The sequence below is a fragment of the Accipiter gentilis genome, chromosome 2, assembly GCF_929443795.1.
Source record: "Accipiter gentilis chromosome 2, bAccGen1.1, whole genome shotgun sequence".
NCBI classification, from domain to species: Eukaryota; Metazoa; Chordata; class Aves; order Accipitriformes; family Accipitridae; genus Astur; species Astur gentilis.
Genome location: NC_064881.1, coordinates 15,263,659 through 15,289,264, shown reverse-complemented (window position 1 = coordinate 15,289,264; position 25,606 = coordinate 15,263,659). Strand labels below are relative to the sequence as shown.

The 25,606-nt window shown below is 40.1% G+C and overlaps 1 protein-coding gene across 2 annotated transcripts in view; it reads right to left on the bottom strand.

The window, feature by feature from the left end:
• Positions 1 to 25,606, bottom strand: part of NKAIN3 (sodium/potassium transporting ATPase interacting 3) — a 381,873-nt gene that overhangs the window by 188,062 nt on the left and 168,205 nt on the right. For both annotated transcript variants that reach the window (XM_049818905.1, XM_049818912.1), the window contains exon 2: positions 5,718 to 5,855. In XM_049818905.1, the coding sequence (XP_049674862.1) occupies positions 5,718 to 5,855 (138 nt within the window). The remainder of the gene's footprint in view (positions 1 to 5,717; positions 5,856 to 25,606) is intronic.

Below are 25,606 nucleotides of genomic sequence, written 5' to 3'. Positions count from 1 at the left end.
CATGAGGAAGGAATTTTCCACACAGGTTGAAGCAATAAGAAGAGTTGGGTTTTTTATTTTATACCCCATATGATGCTCTACTTAAAAATCACCTGGACATTTTCACCTAACAGATTCCTTCTGCTAGAAGGACCTAGGACACTGGTGATAATCTTTGCTGATTTCTCTCCATGATGCACCGTACACTTTCTTGCTTTTGGTGCTTTGCACTAAGGATTGTATACTATGTGGTGTGAGGAAGCATTTGGAGTCTTATGAGTTATGTGGAGAGAGTACTCCCTAAACCTTTCTGGTTAAATGTCTATTAAATTATTGTTCAACCAAGCAGGTTCCTTTCAGATCCGCTTTCTTAATGCCAGCCTCTCTACAACAGTGATATTTCTATACCTCTTTTGACTCTACAGGTCATATTGAAACTGATGCAGAGATACCCTTCATATGCCGGTGAAATATGACCATTTCTAGAGTTGAATCATTGGTATTAGATGGACACAATGTCACAAAAAGAAAGGGTTAAGGAAAAATGCAAAGGATGGCTTCTTAAACTGAAAGGTAAAAGAGAAAAGGGAAATTTCTAAGTTTGAATATTAGAAGGATTGTGGGATACATTTAGCTTTAATGAATGAACTATCTCAAGTGTATAGTTAATTTGAAGTGCAGCACCTCCTCTGACAGTGTCTTGGCATTAGGGGAAATAAATGTTGGCTCAGGGATACTTCAAAGGAAAGGCAGCAACTACCGAGTCATCAGATTGTCCCCCTGTAATACCTGGCTGTGCCTCAGAGGCATCAGTACTTACAGAGCCCTATTAAGTCATATTTGTGAAAGACGACAAGGAAAGTGGCATAAATCAACGTGATGGAACAGTAACAACTCAGGACTTACCAGGAAGGATATTCAAGGAGTAATTTTGGATGCCTAATATTTCACATGTGTTTTGAGTGTCTGTATAACATTTGCTTGAATACTGTGTAAAGTATCCTGTATAGCTTTTCTTCTGCTTTTGTTGGTTTTTTGTGGTGTTTTTTTTTGTTTTTTAAGAAACTGCATCCCGGCTTTTCAGGTGTACACATTGCCTATATATCATATTATTTAATGCAATAAATTAAGGCAAGTAAAGCAGAGATTTCCACCTTATATTCCTCCTATTTAAGTGTATTATTTTCATCTCTCACTGTTCATTAACACATTTGTATTCAGCTTTGGGCCAGGTTTCTGCCATTTTAGCTACATGACTCATCATTCAGAAGGCTTTTGAAGTCCCATATCAGAAGTAGGAGAGGGGAAAAAAAACCAGCTTTAACAAGTATCTTGTCATCATCTTTAATCAATTTTAACAGCCTGAAAATCTTGCTGGTGATAGCAAGTTCTGTTAAGAAAGGAAAAGCATGCACAGGGAAATGAATCACAGCAGAGCTCTGGAGCTGCATGACAGGTGTGTTACAGCGTAGTTAGAACTGAATTTAGCTGGTTTTTCTTCTTTGCAAATGTTTGGGTAAGTTTCAAATGAGCTAATATGGGAAAATTAGGAATGAGCTCTGCACTTTTATGTCTCCTGGGAACTTTGTACTGATTTAATTCAGCCACAAAATATTCCAGTAGTGAAAATAGCATATCCACTTAGTGACAGGACAAATCGTTCACAAGAATTGATCTAGATTACTAATTAATACAAAAACTATTACAAAAAATTATTGAATTTAAACTAGTTAGGACACTTGGAGTTAATGCTGTTGCTCCCTCTCTCTGTGTTTTCTAAGCTCTGAGGCCTCAGAATTTTACCTATGTGCGAGTGACATTCCAGATTTATTTCAGAATCACCATCCTTATGGTCCTGTATCTGAAGGACTGTAGCCAGAGAACATGAGCCACTATCTTTATCTACTTGGAATGACAATTGTATTTGACAGAGATGCTTCATGACTTGGTCATTGCGTAGCAGGTCTTAGAGGGTGGGGCATATTTTTGGTAGAAAGCTCTCAGACCAAATTTTATATCACTCAGACTATGAAACAAACCTCAATTCTTTATTCAGACTTTTAATCTACAATAGCTATGCTTATGCTGCTGTCAAAGAAATGACTGCAGTTTATGTAGTCATTAAATGCTAGTGACAAATTAGCTACCCTGGGTTCAGTGACGGTGAAAGAGTTAGAAGCATCCAACTGCTTTTGTGTTTATCCAGCTTCTATCACAGCCCTTACTGAGCTCCTTGGCTTCTAGGTACCTGGACCAAAAGCCTGCTCAATTGTGCCTGCAGAACTAGTCTCATATTTGACTGCAGTATAGATGTGCTTCAGGTTATGGCCCTACATGTAATACATTTATTCACTTACTTTCCCATTCCTGCCGTATGTTAAATTTGAGGGGAGAGAACATGACATATGCTGCAAAGGGTGGCAAAGTGAAAGCTTTTGTGTAACTTCTCTTGTCAGGGAAACCTTCAGGCACAGCATTCATTGCACAAAAGATAAAATAGACTAAAGAAGTTCTCTTAAGGTCAGACCAAGGACCCTAGAGCTGGTCAGCTTAAGTCAAGATCCCTACCAGAGTACGATAGAATATTATGGGGACAATTTGCACCCACATGTGCCAGATCAATTTTGTGTAGACAGTTTACAGAAGCAAACTGTTGTATCTGACACGATTCTTTCTTTACTTCTTTTTTTTATATTCCAGTGGGATCATCTGCAGTAGCAAAGCTGATTTCCAGGGAAGTCTTAAGGAAAAGACAATGGATGCTAAGCATACTTTTCTTCAAGTATTTGGTTACTTTTGCGGTTAAACTGGATTTAGCTTAATCTAAACCAGAGGCTTCAGCAAGCAGAGGACATAAAAGCATGAGTCGACATATTCCTTCTGTCAAAGCCACAGTACCAAATTGCTGCTCTAATGTGGGACACCAACCACTAACATAACCAGGGACTTAGATGTGGCTGAAGGTGCAGCTCTAGACTCAGAAGCCCATGAAGCTTCTCAATAAATTTGGAGCCCAATTCACCACTCAGAGCCCGGGTAGGAATCTCTCCGCATTGTGTTTAAGTAATACTGAAATTCATGACCCTACTGAAGATTTTCATTAAACAGACTTTATATTTGAAGCCAGCAGTGAAAGTTTACCACTGTAACAGGTGTATTGTGTTTTTAAAGGGTTTCAGAAGCAGGGAGGCAGCCTATGTCTTTCCTTGGGAGAGGTGTCTTTGGATTCCCTTTTGCCTTAGCAAAGACAGCCTGGAGCTGGCACTGGTAGGGGTCTGCTGTCTGTACCACTGACTCCTCTAGGGCTTCTGAGGACAGTTGGCAAAGCCCAGCTGCAGATGGGACAGCCGTAGGAAGCATGGCTTCTGGGGAGCATGTGTTAGGTAAAGCCTGGAAGATCCTCAGGCTATAGCTCAAGGAGCACTTTAAGCTGGTGTAACCCTGCACTGCTGCAGAAAGACTCCATGCGCTTTTCCCCTTCCTCTGGCTACTTGCTCCCATTTGCCTTCTTGCACCTCCTCCCTTCTGCTGGAACATGCGAAACAGGGCAGAGAGCTGACCCACACTTAAAAACACTGGAAAAGAAAATGGTTGCTTTTCAGCAGGATCTGTTCTGGTTTCATAGTTTATCAAGTCACTGAACTGACGTTTGTGCTGGTGCAAATGAAGGAACAGCGCAGGGACTAAAGGTAGCAGCTGAGCTAAGGGAAGATTATTGTTATGCTGGCTTGAGGTATTCACTGAGTTCAGCCTGAGGGTGAAGTTAGACAAGAGGCTGAACTGACAAGTTTGCAACTAGCTACAAGGAAAGTCTTGCATCTCCTGCTTTTCCCTCCGCCTCCGCACTGCTGTTCATAACCACACAGTCCCAGTGCCTGCCTTGTGCTGGCCCTGGCACCCACTGGGAACCTCACAGACTGGATTCAGCTCACCAATCTGGCAAAAAACTCTCCACTTTTTGCTAGGTTGGTTTTCTGACAGCTTAGGAGTGGAATGGGTTTACTGAAGGGTCCGGTTAACTGCTGTGGGAATTGGTGGAGAGGGTTTAGAGAAGTATTCAGCCAGGGAGTAGAGCAGTGAGAATAGGGAGGTGTGCAAGCCACCCCCTTCTGCTGGTGTTGAGCTGTAAGGCTGGATCCAGACAACTTGTGTACTTTCATTCTTCAGACTTCAGGATTGGCTCAAACTATTCCTGCTTCACTGGGAACCTTACATTAGTAAGGATAGAAGCTGCTCTGAAATATTGGTCTTCCCAAGTAGTGAGTATTTGCACCTACTATAGCATGAGATTGTAAATATATGCTTAAAGTTAAATCAGAATGTGAGTTCAGTTAAATCTGAGAATAAAGTATCTTCTTGAGGTGCTTCTTTCTTTAATTATGAGTTTTTCTACCTCTAATTTAATACAACTTTAATATAGTCTAAAATGTTCATTTACACTGGAAAAGATACAGAAACAGTTAACATCTGTTGTGTTTCATTTGAAAACTAAAGCACAGCTTCCACCATTGAACAATAGTGCTGAACCTGAGGGACAAGAGATTCTGTGGTGCTGCACTTCAGACATGAATTTCCTGCATAATTTTACAGATGCTTACCCTCACTTGCTTCCAATGTCTTATGTATGAAATGGAGAACATGAAGCAGAAAGGTGAGTTATCAATATATGGATGTATATACACTGGTGCCAAGTTCTCCAACCACAGGTAACATATAAAAGTGCTATTATTTACATCAATCCATTTTCAATTACTTATAGTCTGCTTGTGAAGCTTAGGTAATGTGAGTATAAAGAATCTTGGGTGCACTTTCTGTTCATTTTTTCTCTTAAGACATGACAAAGAATTACAGGGTTCCAGGCTTGACTAGAAAAGATGAAGCTTTTTAAGTATTTGTTTAATGAGTTTTCCTCAGAAGACATTTATTTCACTCTTTTGTGACAAAAAAAAACCAAACAAGCAACTTTAGACTCTTAAAATCCATTACTGAAAACACAACTGAAATATTCCAGATACAGACACTGCCAGGTAAAGACATAATATTCATCCATTCAGGAGAGACTATGGAGGAGGCAAAGGGATATTTTTTGTTGGCAGTTTCCTTCACAGCTTTGAAAGTTTTTTTATTCCTGGCTATGTTGAGAACATGGGGAAAAAATCTGTGAAGCTTCATTACAAACATCAGAGATAATTTACAACAATGTAGGGTAAAGACCATAAATACAGGTCTTGGCAAAGTTAGATGTGAGAAGGAAATTTCTTTGGAACCCATGGGTCACAGGACCAAAGGAATTTCTAAAATCCTTGCTTTTCTCTGTTTAAAAGGACTTGACCATTACTTTTTTTTTTTTTTTTTTTTAAATGGCCGTTGTTGTCTGTTTTCTGCTTGTCTGTTGCAAAGAGAACAACAATTTGTATTTCTTTTCTTCACTTGTGCATAGTCTAATTGTAGATGTTCCCATGACCCATCTAGGTATTTCATTCTTTAAATAATCTTACTAAGAACTTGTATCATGGTCATAATTTCGGCAGTACTTTTTCTAGGTTACCCATTCTTGATAGCTTCCAAAATCTCAGAAATGCTACTCAGTAGTCCTAAATTTGCAAAAAGACATGGAGACCTCTACAGTTTCTACAGAAATACCATCTGGTGTTTTGAAACCAAGAAAATTCTGCCTTGTAATATGACAGGTTTTAAAACCAATTGCAAAAAAATAACAGATAATAAATGAGACTTACCACGACTATATATCGAGGCCTAAACTGGATGGTTCCAAACAAACCCAAAATGACAACTATTATTTGTAGGAAATTGCCAAGGATAGGAGCCCATTGGAAACCAAGGAAGTCAAAGATCTGTCTCTCTAATGCTGCCAGCTGTAAGAAAACACATAAACAGAACATCCACTGTTTAATTATGGGTGAGACACAACACCTGATATTTTGTTATTTGCACCAGGCTTCACCAGAGAAAAATACGGCAAAATTCTGAAACTACGGTTCCTGGGTGTAGCCTTTGTCAGCATTATCAGTACACTAGTATCTGAAGATAGCTACTAGTCAACATGCGGATCTTCTAATGAAAAATCACTTGGAAAAACTTTAAGAAAATATTTGTAAAACCCTCATATAATACAAAAATACCTCTACAAACCAAATGAAGACAAGTTTTATTTTATTCTCGTATGCTGGAAACTCTAAGGCTTGCCAATATTTACTTAAATACAAAATTTGTCTTAAACAGACGCTCACCTAGATTGAGCAAAGCCATGCGAGCCTTGCTATCGTTACTGAAGTTATCACCATGCTCCCTCCCTCCCTTATGACCTTGTTTTCTTAGATTTAGTCTCAACTACACCTGAGTGCAAGTTCCTTAATCTGTTCCTAAAGGAGATTTTGGCTGAAAGGGGTAAAGTGGGCTCTGAAGAGTCCCAGTTGTGGCTGTTAGGTATGTTCCTGGGAGTTCTCTAATGCCGGAATTACGGAAGACTGCTGGGACCTCCTCGCTACCTGAGGCATGGAGGTAGGCTCAGGGAGTGAAAGGCTGTAGAAAATGTTGGAAGACCTTGGAGTAGGCTGTTTCAAAAACAACAGCCAAACGAGCTATCTGCATTCTGGCAAAAGCTGCCAGGTTAATTTGGGCAAGTGCAAATCAGAAAGACGCGGTGGCAGCCTAATGGCTCTCTTCCCACTGTCCTCATGGCATTTCAAGGGTGGATTTAGTTGGGTGTGGAAATGGAGGAAGCTAAGAAGTATCAACCTTTATCCTTGCATCAGCATGTGGTTCTTACGTAATTCTGCATTTCTGAACGTTAAGCGAAAAAGAAGAAAAAAAAAAGCCAGATTAAAATTCTTCTGCAAACACATCTGCCACTCATAGACAATCCAGTCTATTGTTCCAAAGATACTAAAATCAACTTTCTCAGCAGCACACTTGTTGAAGCTTAAACTTGGTTCAATATTTTTCCAGCTGTAGCAAGACATTTTCGAGTAGCTAAACAGAATCCTACTGAGAAACAACTGAGTTTCTGTGCTTACTAGAATTTATTACACATCTACTTGATTTTACTACATTGTTACATACCCTAAAATTTGCTGAATTATGCACTTAAAATATTTATAACTGAAACAGATGGAGTAAGCATGGCCCTATGAATACCAACAATAGTATTATCTTAGGTGGGTATTTCACATAAAATATTGCATTTTACACATAATGGCCAGATTCAATCCTCACCTACAAGATGCAGCTAGGTGTCACTAAGAGTAGAATCCATCTTTTCTGTAAAAAAATAATCCTTTACACCAGTCATGAAAACCACATTCTCTGCTGGGGTTAATAAATATGATAAATCTAAACAATTAAATGAACAAAGGTTGAATCATCAACTTGGTGCAGCTCCTTTGCAATCAGTGAAGTTACATTGACTTTTGTCAGCTAAACATCTGTCCCAGTATATATAAATGAAAAATTATCACACAGCAGACAATGTTAAAATGATATTATCCTCTTGGACATGTAAGATGTTCCTGTCTTAGCAGAAATTATCCTTTTTGTGCTGTAGGTAAGGGAGAATCTCAGAGGGAACACCACTCCCATGTAGGTGAAGCTGTTGGCTCATGTGGCATTAGCTATCAACTACCTTGCTTTTGTCACACTCTGCCCTCTCTTCTTTTAATTCATTGTCCATCTGGATGAATAATTTGGGGTTTTTTTCCCTAGATATGGAAAAGAACTAGAAAAGTTAATGACCAAATCTAGAAAATGACATATTTACATGGACCTCAGATGGAATTTCAGTGCTTAACAGTGTGGCTGTCACCTTCCTGTAAGTGTGTAGATGTTCCAACTGGCACACAACAACAGTGACCCCAATGTCATTTCACCTTGTAGTAGACTCACAAGAATCACAATAATGGCCTAGTTGGGACTTCACTAGGGACACCTCAGAGTCACTTGCTTTTTCTACCACTCTCTAATGTGCTCCCTCAGGCAATTCAGGTGACCTCACATTTGGGAATAACCCTGCCTGTAGCTTCTCTAAACCACAGGATACCTCACACAGTACAGTACAAGGGTGCCCCAAATCCCATGGTAGAGATGGTAGAGACTTTCAAAAACTCTTTGGCACAGGCAGAACTCACAGTTTATGGTATTAGCAGCAACAACATACCAAGAATCCTGTCCTGTGTCACACAGGAAGACATTTCTGACATCCATGACCAGAGCCAGAGTCTGTTTCATTCACACCACACAAGTGGAGATCTTCCAGGGTCAGCAAGGCACCTAAATAATTCACAGACTACCATTCTTCAGAGACAATGTGTCTTCTTCCCAGAGCCCCAACATTAGCAAGTGAGCAGAGGATGGAGCTGCCAAATGAGACTAGAATCCACTTATCAGCCACCTCTCCCCTGACATTCATTGAAACTCGCTTGTAGCCTAGGTCTTCACCTGCACCAGTAAATGGAGTGTGTCCTATAATGCTCCCAGCACTGAAGGCAGCTGGCTTAGGATTGCCTCCAGTAAAGTGTCCTTGGCTCTGAAACAGGGCAGCTGTGTGCACACTACATACCTACCTACTCAAAACGGTCTCTGGGCATGGGTGAACTCTCTGGGAAGACCACTGGTCACAATGAGCCTGGTTAATATAACAGTGGACTCTAACAGCTCACTATCACCCACAGTGGCATGCTACTACCTGGCTTCTTCCCCAGGCACATGTGAATTTGCTGGTGTAGCGAGCGTAGGGCTTGGCCAGAGTGGGTATTGAGGAAATTCATGTCACACAGATGGATCACTGCAAGAGATGGCTGCCCTTAGACATTTTATGCAGTGTTGTAACTAACACCTAGAGCTGTCTGAAAGATAAAAGCCTACAGCACAGGCTGAATGAAGCTTTTAGTATGTGTCCCTTGTTAAACTGGTCCTTAGGAGCAATTTTCAGAGCCACATCAATCAGCACCTTAAATGCCTGAAAGAATAGTATTGCAACATCAACAAACACAGCCACTGTACTTTGCCAACAGACCCGTGTTAACAGGCGTGGTACTCAGCTCATGCCTAAACTGGTTCAGATATAAAGTTTGCCTTCATGTGTACCTCCTTGATATCTGCCAAGCAAGCTCTGAGCACATCTAGCAGGACTGGGCTCCCACAAAATAGCAGAGTGGCCAAAAGTATCTTCCCAAAGATGATTGTACAAATGTGTACATGCACCGTAGATTGACACACACATATAAAAAATAATTAGTCTTTTTATGAATTACTGTGGTAAAGGCATCCACCACAAACACAGAGAAATAAGGTTCAATTTCCCCTCCTGCTGCATACTGAGGTATCCATTCCTCTCCTCGCACCTCCTATCCATTAGGATACCAAGGGGGAGAGCTTCTCCTTGAAGCTGTGTCACGGACGAAAAAATAAAAATTTGTATTTTGTGAGTCAAAAAGAGAGCACAAGCAGAAGCGTGAGTCTACAGCTTACTGCTTATGGGACTTATCTGGGATTGGGAGAGTTGCTTGTATTTCTTGCCTGCAGGGCTTGCTTTTTATTTTTATATACAGTGACAGCATGTAAACCACCGAAGGAGTCCTGGGAGCAGGACACCAAACATACAGCACCATTCCTTCCCGACTAACAAGTGCTTTCACCATCGGGCTATGCAGTCGGACTTTCCTGTGCAGCTAAGTCTCATTTATTTTGCTCTTGTCGCCAACACAGAGTAATTTGTCTCATCCCTAAAGCCCACAGAATACATTAGCTGGGGGAAAAAAAATCTAAAGAAAAGAAAGAGATAGGAGGCATGTCTATCCTGCTCAAATTGCTACTCTCTTCTAAATTATAAAACCTGCTTGCAGACAGCACAGATAGAATTTAAAAACCTAATAATTCATGATAATGGCAGAGGAAACATATTAAGTTCTGTTTTCTTTATACCATGAGCAATATGCACTGAACAGAGAAAGCATGTAAGTGCTGCTGTTCTTATGTCTAGTATTTCACCCAACAGAGTCCCCAAGCAGAGGTGAACACCACAGACTTTTAGCTCTGTGAAAATGAATAAATGCAGACCCTAACCCCGTCTGTGATTTAGGTATTCACTGCACAGACATCGTCAGAATAAAGGGAGGGCAATGGGTAGCTGTGCACAATTACAGGCTGTTTTTACACAGATATGAAAAGCCAATATTATCTGTGTTTGCACAGATCCAAAATCTCAGTAGCCACAAGTGGCCACCAAACTAATCTATGTCATGTGATGCAGTTGGATAGGAGCAGACACTGTGGCAGATAGTTTCACTTGGGAGTTATGTGAATGTGAGTACTTTGAAATGTTTCACCAAAACCATTTTGATGATAGAGAGGCTGTTTTTCTCAAAAAGAAATTTTCCCAAGAGAATTTCTGCTTTCATCACCATTTTCAGATTCTTCTGAAAACAGTCAAAAAACCTGAACCCTGAAGGCAAGGCAGAGGTTCCCAAAATTAGCTGGCGCAACTTCTCCCATTGCTAGAAGACAGATAGCAACTTAGTAGGGCAGAGGTGCTCGAGGCTGGAGAAACGGGGTCTGCTCGACGTGACTGAGGTCCTCTGGGGGTTTACTGTCATATCACTTTCCTAACAAGCACAGTAGGCTGGCACCTCCACTACTCGGGATAACTAAAACAACAATGTTTGGGAGTGTCCATTGTAAACTGTTGTTTAATACTGGGTTTTAATGATTAACGTAAAAGCAGAATGAAAACCCAAACCTTTCTTGCAAGTAAAAGAGGAGGGTTTCAGTTTTGGCAAATTAAATACTGGAGGTCTGTTTTTAGTGAAACCTATGTGCAGTTGTGTGACAAATTTTCATGAGGACTTATAAAAATCTATCAAAGTTGATAGGAAATAACATTTTCTTATCATAACAACACTTGGACAAGGAAACATAATATTTCTTATTACTGCTGCCAAGGGAGCGCTTTGTTATTTAGTCATCATCAGCACCGACAATCTTGTAATGTAAAGTGCGCAACTCGGGAGACTAGGACTAGCAGTAAAATGCTCTAGTGGGACAGCATCAGATCGCTTAATGAAGATGTGCCACATTTGTCTTGTTCTTATACCTCTTTGTTTCACTAAGTCTATCAAACATTCCCCATGTCCCTCTTTCTGCAAAGTGCAAGGAGAAGGTACTAAGCTGCAAGACTGGGCTGCATTAAAGTCACACAGACCGAACTTTCCCTTCTGGCCGTGCCCAAGCCCTTCTGTGTTAAGAGCAGCAAAAAGTTCAGGTGAGCTAATCTGTTTGAATTTTGAGCTTCTCCACCTAGATGGATCAACCTGATGTGCAGCACATTTGGAACATCTTGAACAGAAGAAATAGGGCAGCTGTAGCCCTAATGCCCCATATGCTGTTTATGGTGAAGGAGTAACAAAATAAAGGGTGAGGCAGCAATCAGCAATGCTGCATAGGATGTACAGAGGAAATCACCAAGATGGTCCTAGTCAATAGAGAGATCAAAAAAAATCTTTGAGAGCAGACTTCAACAGATGCTCCTTATGGAGTAAAACCCTCCTCTAAAAGCTCAGGTCCTATTATACTTGAAAATACATATCAGAAGCTGTCTGAGTGATGAGATACCACAGCAGAGTTACAGAGTCAACTTTTCAAAATGAGTGTAAAAACTCAATTTTCTCTTCTGTCAGAAACCTCATGGATAACAGCCACTTTTCTATTTTAATGGAAAAGCTTTTATAAATGACACGTTAGTTTGAGATGAACAAATATATCTACATCCATAACAGGAGTTACTGGATCAAGGAGAGGCTTCATAATGTAACAGATCATTTTAGACAAGACCTAGAAGTGGCTTGATATCAATATAAAACCAGCTTAATATAAAAATAAAAGGTTAATGATATATAGAAATATCTGCAAATTTGATACCTTATAAATTACTGTGTTTACAAAATTGGCTAAGTATAATCTACTCTGCATTTGATATTAAAAAGTTGCTTCAATTTGTCATGTAAGACAATCCCTAGAAATTATAATAACCACAAAAGTATCCGTTTTATATCTAACAAACATGTATTCAAGAAACATAACAGCAATCATAAAATTAAATAATGCAGAGCTGTAAAACTATACAGTTTTGAAATCTTTTTAGAAATAAAAACAATTTAAAAACTAGGAAAAAAAGACAAAAATTATTATGACTTCCCAAATGGACACTGTTTCCCCAGCTTTCAAAAATGAAAATAGTATACAAAAAATCATGAATCCAAAAATTACAGTCCAGAGAATTCACATTCTAAGTTCAAGTCAGGAATTATCTGAAACATTTGAATTATGCATGTAAGATTTAGAGTTGGCTGGTGCTGCTAATAATTATCACAGGAGAAGTGCCAGGGCACAGCTCATCATCCATACTAACTACTGCTCCTAAGGATAAAGATGTTTTCTCCAAAACTCTCTGCTTCATTGTATGGCCATAAATTTGTGGCTTCAGAAAGAGTTTCCTGGACATGAGGAAATGCTGAGGACTGTTGCTCCTTTTACCATTACCACTAGTTTCCAACATGCCATGCTGAATTACAGACAGTTCAGTCCAGTTTGGTAGATGCAACTGTTAAAAACTGAACCTGTTCCTAAGCCTCCTCCAGGAAAATCCACCTGGAGCTTTACATGCCCTCTGTTTTAAAGCCCCAGGACACCTTTGCTGAGCTCAGCAGTGCATTCACCTTTCCCTCTCAACCAATCCTTCCAATCCTTCCATCCCATCCCATCCCATCCCATTCCACCCCACCCCATCCATTTGTCTCTCCCTCCTTCCTTCTTTCCTTCCCTCCTTCCTTCCTTCCTTTTTTTCCTAGATCGCTGTGCTCCCCCAAAAAGCTACACACCAGCACAAGGAAGAGGGCAATGTCGAGGCAGGAGAGGAGCAGTGGGAGCCGCTTACACCACCTTATAGCTTGGGTACTCGGCTGGAATATAGAAGACCTTGGATCAAGGTCATCACTAGCCACATTGACTTAAAACCTGTCTTCACATTCCAGTGCTCTTAGGCATGTATTTCCTTTTTCTTGACAGATGTTCCACTGAGAAAATATTTTTGCAAAACCTTGGGGCAAATGCATGATGTTCACATCATACTTTTACGTTGTTTTGGAGAATATGCACTTTCTAATTTAAGGGAAAAAGACATCAAAAACCTACCAAACTAGTCTAGCTAAAACCCCAGCATTGGAGAGTAAAAGATTGACTTACCAAATGCTAAAATCCAGAATTTCTAACAGAAAACTAACAGGTGAAGCAAGAAGAAGGTTAAAAAAAAAAATAAATTTAGTTGTGTCATAGACTGATTGGTGAAGCATAAAACACTTCTTATACAAATTTTATACTCTTGCTGTAATTTCAGAATTTTAGAGACAGGCTTGACTTCAGTAAGAAGAAACATAAGATTTAACATGAGAGAAATGCCAAGTCTGTAACAGAGGGGAGGACATTTAAATCTGAAGTGGAAGGGTGGTGTCAGATGTTCACTCTTGGCTGAAGAATGCTATTTAGGAAGTTATTGTTCCTCAGCTAAAGGTTACAGCCTCTACCTGTGACTTACCACCTTTCAACAGAGGCTTCATAACCAAAGATGAGTGTAGTCTGTGTCACAATGAAATGTTAAAATTTGACTTAAATCACTTCTTTATACCTTCAGTAACAGTTAAAGCAATCATCTGACCACAGAGGAGATACCTATTAGATTTTTAATGATCCAAATTCACTTGTCTAGGTGAAATACTAGCTTTTTGGTGATTTTCAGATGGTAATCCTTTATAACAGTTCACTAAATACATTTATAAGATTATGTGGCATGAAGGTTATTGAATTTCAAGGGAGGTTCTGAGTAAATCACTAATGTTTGTAGAAGTTCAGTTTCACGGAGCAAAAGAGAAACTGCTGGCTTTCTGACAAGTAATTGTCAAAGAAGAAAAAAACCCTGATGATCTAATATCAAAAGCCGCCTTTGCAGTGTTGGTCAGATGGATAGGTAATTGGCTGTCACTTGGGTAGCTGTAAGACTGGATAGAATATAATGCAAAAGAAACGTATATGCTGAAAGAGCTCAATAAAAGAGTAGCAGCCAAGGTTAGTGAAAGCCAAAGCACAGAAACAAAGGCAGGCAGGTGTAAAAAAAAAGTCCTTTTTATAGAGTCTGTGTTGCCTTTCAACAGTGTATGTTAGTCTTACTCGACTATTCAGCTCACATGGGAAATATTCAGAATTAGGTAATGGTCTTTCCACCATTCTTGAAAGCACTTTAGTGAATGAATTAATTCGAGGATGATGGTAGTGTTAGCACATAATATTGCAAAAGACACCATATTTTAGCAAAATAATTCAAAGTATTTTTTTTAGGAAAAAAAAGTGTCACTCATCAATACTTTACCAGCAGTTCTTCAATAACTTCTTAAGGAAAAAGACAGGTAAGTATTGAGCAGTATATGTTCAAATATTTTTGAAAGCAAATACACTGTACTAATGTCTCAGAACCAGCCACCACAAAATGACTGGCAAAGAAGTTGATCTCACCGGAGAATTTGGTCTGTAGTATAATAAGGAGAGCTAGTAAATGCCAGATCTTAGAAATCTATAACTGTAATTATAAGATGCTGAAAAGGTTCTCTTCCTTAGCTCATTTTCTCCGTATCTTAAAAAATATGTATATATGTATTTTTAATAGGACTATTTAACATTATCAGACAAGAACAAAACAAAGGTTAATTCTTAAAGGAAAAATGTTTTCCTAATTATGTGTACTACAAAAGCCTTGCAGCTACACCAGTGATGTGCAGGAAGCTTTTGAGTGATGGATTTGATATGAGGGTGTTGCATACTTTCACCAAACTGAGCCTGAGCCCCCAGTTTTGGCTCAGACAAAACTCCCACAGAAGTCAAAAGGAGCTGTGACTGCATGAAGGCTGCAGGACCTGGCTCAGAAAGGCAACAGTAAATTATTTAAGAATCTCATCAGCATGGAAGGAAGAGCCTGTTAATATTTATTCTGCAGGGTCGCCTGACTGCAGTGATAGAAAAGGTGGCATGAAATAGTCCCACTTCCCAGAACACTGCAGGTGCCAGTGTGATATACCCGAGGCTGACTGCTACATCTGTACCAAACAGACACTGTAAAAATGCAGTTACAGTCTACGAGTAGCCATCATAGGGAAGAAGCCAACTATTGTAGTAAAACCCCGTAGCGCGAACTCGTTACAGCACAGTGATTTAAGATTGAATTTCAACCCTCCAATGAAGCTGTAACTGATCCCAAAACACTAAAGTCAAGCCCCTTGGCTGGTTGACCTACACAATCCTGCAAACAGCTGGAATGAACGTGCTTATAATGGCATTTAGGACTCCCTTGGTTGTTTTATTTAAATGCTTAAATGCCAGCACACATACAGCAAAAGACAGTGTAAGAAATGGTTATAGTTTGAAGATCTTTAAAGATTTCTGTCTTATTATGAATGATAAAGTCCATGTCACAAGTTGCTAGGGAAAAGGGAAAAGCAAATTAAAATTTGTCATCTTTGTAATTATATCAAGCTATGTATGCAGTGGGTTTAATCCAAAAGAAAGCTTTTATTTGCCATACCATTATTTATTTGCCATCCCTTCATATCTTAAAATCCTAAAATCTCATAATTTTAAGGTTTTTTCATTTATTTGCACATTTGAACACACCCAGTAAATCTATGTACCTTTACACTCCTTAAGCGTCCTTAATCACTGCTTAAGAAATGGTGGAGTAAAGCACTGACTGACTAATTAACAATAGTGAGAAATGAACGTGTTTACTACTGCTTTGAATTCCCAGGGCATAGTAGGTAAGGCAAGGAGGTAACTGGTGATGCCAGCACTTGATAACAGTGATGGTGACAGCTCTAGATCCCTCCTAGATTCTGATGAGTATGGTATCCAGCCAAAAAAAAAAAAAAAAAAAAAAAAGAGAGAGAAAAAGGAGAGAAAAAGAAAAAGCTGGGAACACTCGCTGCAGGATCCGTGCCCAACCCATCCCCAGCATGAACAGACAGACTGTGAGCGTGTGAAAAGAGAGAGGCCGAGGCGGGCATCCAAACTGCAAGGCATGAGTTGAACTGAAATTCCTGTAAGGTTAACAGATAAAAGAGTATTTAGAGCCTCTAGTAGATGAATGGTGTGCTCCTTCTGGCCAAAGAACAACCCTCCACTCTTACGAAATACATCAAGGACTCTTTAATGCCATATAAACCCCTGGATTTTAATGTAGGCTCCAAAAGAAGACAGAAATTAAACCAGATGAATCTCTCCTTTCATGACTAAGGAAGACCCATGTCTTCAGAGTTCCCAAAGAGCTGGACAAGTCGGACAGTTTGTTCAAGGTCTGAGTTTAACTGAGTCAAATGATCTGACATGAGCTTTGGCATAAAACATCAAATGGCACAAACTGACTCATGCCAGATCTTGTGAAATGTAAGGTTTCCCACAGGATGGTGCATCTTCTGTTAAGGTTTAGTTTGTGGTTTCAAAGAGGCAGTGCATCTTAAATCACCAACTCTCTTTAGGCAAAACAAAGTATTAAGCCAAGGCAGCAAGGTTATAAAAATCATGTGCTGCCTGCTACCCCTAATTTGAAACACAGCATAGAGCCTATTTCCACAGCAGGGAGGAGTTCAGATGTCTGCCTGAATAACTTTTCCTTTTTTTCCCCAGAAATCTTCCCTCTAGTGCCTCTCCCGAGCCCCAACTATGCAAAAATAGAAGACTGAGACACTGCATCTGCCTAGATTCACCAGATACACAAGGCAAAACCAAGCAGTTTAGCACCAGCTCAGAAGTCTGACAATGCATCTAAATCAATCCCTGCATTGCAGTTCATTCATTAGCTATCAAATGCTAAGTTCAAGCATACTAGAAACAATTATGGATCCTTTGACTTCTTCGTTGCATATGGGTTTGATGAAAAAACTCTTTGATACTGGATCATTTCATATTGCCACACAAAATAGAGAAAAGTCCTCCCCTATCCCTCCACCTCATGAGTTATTTCATCAAGAAGAAGGGTTGTGGTGAGGATAGAGGATGCAGTCGCTACTTCCACATGCTGAAAAGACTGCTGCCTATTTTCTTTGATGAGAGGAAAAGATATTTAGTGAGTATCAAATTGACCTGAGTCTCTTCCATAGTCTTCTTTACTGTTGTCTTTGTTCTCTCCCTTCAGAGCTCTGTCTCATCCCCACAAGCAGCTCAGCTCACCCCTTTGAGGCAAGTCAAGTGAGACTGTTCATGATGTTATAATTGAGTAAGTCAATTTACACTGTTGTTAGGAAGGTAAGCTGAACTAACTGAACCAACTGAACCTAAGGCAGCAACATTTAGAGAATATGTCCAAGCCCATTATTAAAAAATAATAAATACAAAGCTGCTTTTTCTTCATTCTTCTGTATAATCACAAATGTCTAATGCTTCCAGCAGTTCTGCCTGCTGTGTGCTGAAAACCTGCAAACTCTCAAAACGTAGTGCAGGATCCGGACTGGCGTATACCAGCTTGCATCTCCTGATTCCTACGGATCCAAGTAACTGGCTGGATGTGAGCCACCAATGGTTCTATATGGAATGCCCTTTGCACTGAATCTTTTTTTTCTCTTTCAAGTACCATACTTTAATATCAAGTATCTGATCATGCAGCCTGGACACATGTACAGCATCCCATGAGCATCCTCTTGCCAGCTGCTGTCAACAAAAAGTAGGGCAACTGTTTTCTTTTCTTTTTCTAACCTCTCCCGCTAAGAGAAAGAAAAGGATAGGACTGAATAGCAGCATGACAAATTTTTTGACCTCGTGTTATCTAAAGCAATTCATCAAGAAAGTTTATTGTATGAATAACTTCCAATAGGGGGCTATATTTTACAAAGCTTTCTGCATTGTCTCTGTCATAGTTTAACCCCAGCCGGCAACTAAGCCCCACACAGCCGCTCGCTCACTCCCCTCACAGTGTGATGGGGAGAGAATTGGAAGGGTAAAAGTGAGAAAACTTATGGGTTGAGATAAAGATGGTTTAATAGGTAGAGCAAAAGCTGCACATGCAAGCAAAGCAAAACAAGGAATTCATTCATCACTTCCCACCGGCAGGCAGGTGTTCAGCCATCTCCAGAAAGCAGGGCTCCATCACGCCTAACGGTGACTTGGGAAGACAAACATCATCACTCCGAATGTCCCCCCCTTCTTCTTCTTCCCCCACCTTTACATGCTAAGCATGAAGTCACACAGTCTGGAACACCCCTTTGGTCAGTTGGGGTCAGCTGTCCCAGCTGTGTCCCCTCCCAACCCCTTGTGCCCCCCCAGCCTCCTCGCTGGTGGGGTGGGTTGAGAAGCAGAAAAGGCCTTGACGCTGTGTAAGCACTGCTCAGCAGGAACTAGAACATCTCGGCATCATCAGCACTGTTTTCAGCACAAATCCAAAACATAGCCCTATAGTAGCTACTGTGAAGAAAATTAACTCTACTCCAGCCAAAACCAGCACATTCTCCACCCCATACCATTATGTCATGCTCAGGTCCCACACTATCCAATACATCTTATGTGCTTCTGTGAAGAAAATAACAAGAGGAGAGTGAGTACTAAATTCACTTAAATATGAATTATAGGTTTATGGGAGAACTGGGAAGAGAAAGGTACTGTGTTAATGCCCAAATTAGTGTTAGTGGCTGACATGTGAATCCTGTTACTTTGCTACTTTAGAAATAAGAATGCTAAAGAGCACTTAAAGTGAATGTAAAAAGCTTGGTTCAATGCAATCTGGCTGCAAAAGTGTACTCAGTGTGCCATTTCAACACATTCATAGGGCAGGGAAGTAAGCTTAATAATGTATGAACAGACCCCGTTTCCCCTAAATAGGGAGTGGCATGTAAATAGCATACAGACAGGTAGGCTAAAAGGGCATTTACGGCTCATTTAGACATATAAGAACATTCTGATTAAAAACAATGGGAAGTCTGAGGTTATTCTCAAACATGGAAGAAAATAATTATAATTAGAGGTGGGTGATAAAATAGCAACATCTGGCTTTAAATCCTGCTCTTTTAAATTTATTGTAAGATCTGGCCATTCTCTTGTAGAAATAAACCCCCAAATTCCCATTAATTTCTGTGATTTTGTAGCATCCTCACATTGAATGGAGAATTAAATTCTCAAAGTATATCTATATAACTACATATGTGGTTTACTAGAAAGTTGTCAAGCACGGAACACTGTGTACATTATGCAGAATGAGGTCCTAAATATGAAAGTGCCCTGCTATAAGGATGGTATCTTGTGCTGAGTGCAGGACTCTTCGCAAAGCCACTGAATGGTAACTCCTTCTGGAAAATGCTGCAAGATTGTGATAGAGCTACAGGGGACTAAAAGGTGTCTTTTGGGTCATCAGTTCCCTGATACCAAGAGCAACTCCACTCTATTACTCTTTTTAAGAATTGTTTAGGTTGTATCTAACCTGGCTTGATCCCACTACTCTTTCTGGAATGCCATTCCAAAAAGTCATCTTTCAAACAGCAATATAGCTCACCCGCTTCACCTTGAATTAATCTTTTCTGAACATGCATGGCCAGAGTTCTCCTAAGTGTGCAGATGAACTCTCATTTGTTCCTTTTCCAGTGGAAATACTTATTTTCATTTGGTATCAAATAAAAAACATCTCAACTTTTCCTTGGCACTAACTGGTAATTCATAGTTCATAAGAGAGAGAGGGATGAATTATGATCTGAATGAAAAACAAGCATTTAGAAGTAGGGATGATATCTTTCAGGGCCATTTTGAAACTCAAAGGTATACATGAAGAAGTGCAAAACTTCTTCATATGTGATATATTTGGAACTCTTTCATAAAATAAGTGTTCAAATTGTTTAATCTTAATATTTCTAGTCTGATTTTAACAGACCTTAATTCTTCTCTCAGTGACTTACTTCCATATCTTGTTATCTCCATTTAATCCTCTATTTCTGCTTTTTCTCCCTTGAATGACCTCTCATTGACAAACAACACTGATTTAGCAGTTGGCCTGCAGTGTTTCAAAAAAGTTTATCTAGCCTTGGCCCTTCAAACCACAGATGCAGCAATTATCTCCCTTTACGTTCACAATTCCTGCTGCTCTCCACTAGCCTCACTGCTGGTATTTCAGTATACACTACAAAATGAAGATAGCTAGTGATATTCAGTGGAGCTCTTCATTTATCTCAGCAGTGTTCCCTCTATTTATCTCATCAGTCAAACCTTCTCCAGCAGCTCTTTTGTCCATTCCTAAGCTTAGCCAGCAAACAGACATACCCAAACTTGTCAATTGTCTCTTAAAAGGCTTGGAACAGAACAAACAAGTTGAGGAAAGCAGGGGGGCTACCAGAATGTCATGAAATACACCAGCACTGTTCAAAAGCTGGAGGTAATTCATTATCCCTAATTATCTAGAGATGTTCAGCAAGACTACACAGGCAAAATGGAAGAGAGAGAGTGGACTGAAGTCATGCAATAAACATGGTACAAGATTTCTCCTTTGGATTTCAGGGTTTGTCAGTGCATCGTCAGGAGGTGTTTGTTTTAACGCTGTATAAGTAATATTGCTATACAACTGAGGTAAGTATGCAACAGCCTTAATTAGTCATAAAATATCACACTTTTGTGCTGCACTTTTCTGAGCTGGAGCACAGTTATGTATCCTACAGACTATTTGCATTGCATTGGCTGTTTATGGATGACAAAAATACCAGACATAGCGTGCTGTGTAAGAGAGACCTCACAATCCATTTCAGACATAATCCTTACTGTAACAGATGCTGTGCAAATACCTCCCGGCTATCATCTGAAACTGTATAAACTGCCCCACAGGAAACACAAAGAGACTGGATGGTTTTACAGAAGACCAATGTTAAAGTTAATGCATAAGTCCTAGCTGAGTGCTAGTAGACCAAAAATGTTTCATGGAATGGTTAAGGCTGGAAGGGACATCTGGAGGTCACCTGTTCCAACCCCCCTGCTCAAGCAGGGCCACCCAGAGCAGTTTCCCCAGGACCACATCTAGATGACTTCTGAAGATTTCCAAGGATGGAGACTCCACAACCTCTCTGGGCAACCTGTGCCAGTGCTCGGTCACCCTCACAGTAAAAGTGTTTCCTTTTTCAGTGCCTTTCAGTATATGATTTCTAGCAAATTCAGCAGATGTGCTATGACAGTGTCTGTGGAAAAGGGGTAACTTTGTGCAAATACAAGAAACTCCAAGGCATGTTTCTGTCTTCAAAACATGCTGGTTTTATTGCTGTGGCAGACCTGATAGGACTAAATCAGGATCAAATTTATGATCTTAAGCAGGTTAGCATTTCATAAGGAGGACAAAAGGAGACAGTAACAAATAAGAAGCTAAGACAAGTTTAGAGCAAAGGCCCTGGCAAAACTGCAGGCAGTCATACCAGCATCAGAACCTGAAACCCTCGTCCTCAGCAGTAATGCCAATGAAGTTCATGGGGTTAGTCCAGAACGTATGAGCTACAGGCTGACATAAATGAATGGTATCTGTGCTAAAAGGGTAGAACTGCCAAAATTCACCCTCAGCTTTATGAGATAAAGGAAGATCTTTATAATGTGACTGCAGCATCAGAGCACTATGCAATTTCCTCCACAAAATCATGATGTTAACTTAAGTGAAATGAATGTCAGATGAATCAGAATCCGATTAGAGATACTTGCAGTGAAGAAAAATGTAAGACCAACCAATCAATTGATCAGTGAATGAAACATAAGGATTGAGAAGTAAATGTACCTCAAGCAACTGTAGAGGAAGACAGTATTGCTGGCTCTATGGTTGAAAAAAATTGCACTTGGGAAAAGCAGTTGCTACCAGAAATCTCTAGCATTTGTTATACCAGAACTATTGGGACTACAGACCACAGTGAGACTTTTGGATTATATCATCTAGAGATACTTATTATGCAACTATTGCAGTTCATATTAATGACAGCACATGCAGCTGAAACACTGCAATGCCACTTGTCTCCTCTATGAACAGGGCATTAAGCATGCATTAGAACATTTACTTTGCCTAGTTTTCTGCAAAAGACACAAATTGCCTGCACATAGTTTGCAGTGCTAGAAAATATTCTCACCTGCACAACAAGTGTAAGGCTGGAGAGAATATCTCTACTAAATTGGACTTTACTAAATTCTACATACTTCAAGACTTTCAAGATGTTGTACTATTTATATGATGGCAGATATCTGTCACCGTGGCACAATAATCTGTTTCCCAGTAGAAGTAGGGCTGTGGTCTTGAAATTCCAGTATTATGACTTGATTTCATCATTCAGCAAAAAAAGGAAATTAATCAGAAGATTCCAAACTCTTATTTGAGCACAAATCAACAGTGAGAAAATGCAATGAGCAAAATTATGACTATCAGATAGGTATGTTTCATCTTTATTATAATATTTGTCTGAAGATCTTACTGCTGTGAAAATCATTCTTAGAAGTTAGTGAAAAGAATCTTTGAAAAGACCTAGTGGATAAGTATGTTACTTGGCTTCCTTTCTTACTCACATTTTACCTACCAAAAATAGCTGGATTAGTACAAAATGTGAAGGGAAGCCTTTAAACCCAGGAAAAAATACTGCTGCAGACCTTCTGCCTCATTTAATTTTATTGTGCAAGTTCAGAGAGAGAAGACTGTGGCGAGAAAATATAATGCTAGGTATCATTGTGAAAACCAGTAACCACGTTAGGCGGTGACATGCTTATATATCCAGTGGGTTTCAGTCACTGTAGGCTTATTTATTCCAGCTTCATCTCCCTGGCGAGAGACACCAGTTTTCAGCAGGGCTGAGCAATCAGTCTTTGACAGGGAGTTTTCAGACCCCAGGGAAGGCGTGCTGTAATCTCTGTTCTTATCACCACTGGAGTAGGCATAAAGACAAGGCAAGCCTGCCTTATCTGATGCCATGGCAAGAAATGATAAACATTCATTATCTTGCAGGAGCTCCTGAAAATCCACTGTCAGAAGAGAAGCCTCTTTAATCCAGTGATTCAGCAGATGGGAGTAATATGGAGGAAGCTCATACAATGAAAACCTACCGTATCACTCCATGTGAGGCATGCTCCCCATATCTCTGTTGTCTCATCTCATTTGTAACTTCAAAGTTGGAGAGGCTGCAAACATGTTTATTCCTGCTTCCACCTAAGCTGCCACGTCTCTTGTTTCTCTTGCCGTAATGCCTTCTTTGCACACTCATGTCTCCTCTGGGACACACTGCCCACTAAATCCGCAGGTCTTCCTTTTACTTTTTCAGGACCAACATATCTCCTGTATGCCTCCAACACACTCTTCTGTAAACTCTTAATGACAATGATTGTTGCGTTGTCGAGTCACCTGGGGTATATCCTACCATCCTCTACACTCAATATTTCTGATGGATTCCTAGAGTTTGAGGTAAGCCATATACACCTTAAACTGTTGGTGATTTTATGTTTGTTGACAAGTTTGGATTTCAAAAACGCACAGCAAATATATCATGTAAGTTATGTTTTGCTATTTAATGCTCAACAAGGTGACAAACAGATTATTATTCAGAAATATGCCACAACATGGACACTTCCACCGTTAATTTATACCTTATGGACCTTTTATTCCTGGCCTTAATTAAGGGTTGATGTCTATCTGTTCTGCTCTAGGGCTACTTTGGAGACAAATAGCAATGATGAATTTTAATGACTTGCCTCTACTTTCATTGAAGAATGAAAGTAAGCAATAGGACCCAGGAAAGATGCAGTTTATATTGTTTTTTGTGCCCTTTGCACACTGCTACCACTCCATCCTTTATTCCTTACAAGAGAAATGAGGGGAACAAGAAGCAGTTTCATGCTCAAGAGTCAGCTGCACAGTATGCTAAGAAGGGTTAAAATATTTCTTACTGCAATTCTTTGGTAAAATTAGTTAAACAATAATCCTTTTTGACTGTAAATTGACAATGTATTAGCACTGTCTTTTCCTAAAGTCTCTTGACTGTCAAAATCCCCCAGAAGTCCCTGTAAGTTTCTCGCACTCTTTCCCTAAAAATCTGAGCACTGTTACAGATAGGAAAGTGGATTACCTAAGTATTTGCTCTGATCTAGTAAGGCCATTCTTATGTTCTTGAATGTTCTTGAATTCCTGGGATAATTTATTGCAATCTATTACTACTTCCAAGGCTATTGCAACTCAGTGAGATGAATAAAATATCAACCTTTATCTCTGTCTTATGACTACTTACAAAATACAGTGAGAGGCTGTCATCACTACCTTCATTCTCTACCCTAAACTCGTCATATTTCCTTCATTATAATGTATTCCACAAAAGTCAGAAAACTTCTGCTCCAGTTGAAATACCTTTTATATCCAGCTGAAGACTTGGAAGCACACAAAATATTTATCCAGAAAATAGGTTACTTCGCCTATACTAAAAGGGTAAGGACAAAATCCAGATTCACTTTCTCAAAAGTAATTCAACTTCCTCATGGATTACTTGCTCATGGTAGCTGACTTCCAGACTCGCTCTTAAAAATACCACTCACACAAGTGGCCCCAGGAGGCTTTTCATTTTCAAGCACTTCTGCATACTCTAGTACCCAACCTCCATCTTTCCCCTACCACTGGTAGACAATAAATACATATAATCTCTTTTTCATGCTGTAAAAACACAACTCTGAGGAGCTGCAATACATCTTTCACCTTTTGTTTCAAGCTTACCTCAGATTCTTGGAAAAGAAGACCGCACACAACAAGAGCAGTTATGCTTTTGCACCATGGGCACACCACAGAGAGCCCAGAGGAGGCTGCTGGTCTTCCTTCCCCTCTCTATTTGGTAGTATGGATGTACCCTGTGTTTTAGTTAAATTGGCACTTGCAGGGCCTTTTACTAGGCTTCCTGTTTTTAAATTCTACATTTCTAACATAATATACATATGGGGTGGTTTGACCCTGGCTGGACACCAGGTGCCCACCAAAGCCACCCTATCATTCCCCTCCTCAACTGGACAGTGGAGAGAAAATATAACAAAAAGCTCGTGGGTTGAGATAAGGACAGAGAAAGATCACTCAATTACCATCATGGGCAAAACAGACTCGACCTGGAGAAATTAGTTTACTTTGTTACCAATCAAATCAGAATAGGATAATGAGAAATAAAACCAAATCTTAAAAACACCTTCCCCCCACCCCTCCCTTCTTCCCAGATGAAACTTCACTCCCAATTTTCTCTAACTCCTCTCCCCGCAGCAGCACAGGGGGAAGGGATATGGGGGTTGCGGTCAGTTCATCACCATCACGTGTTGCCTCTGCTGCTCCTTCCTCCTCACGCTCTTCCCCTGCTCCAGCGTGGGGTCCCTCCCACAGGACACAGTCCTCCACGAACTTCTCCAACGTGAGTCCTTCCCACGGGCTGCAGTTCTTCATGAACTGCTCCAGCGTGGGTCCCTTCCACGGGGTGCAGTCCTTCAGGCACAGACTGTTCCAGCGTAGGTCCCCCACAGGGTCGCAAGTCCTGCCAGAAAACCTGCTGCAGCGTGGGTTCCTCTTTCCACGGGGTCACAGGTC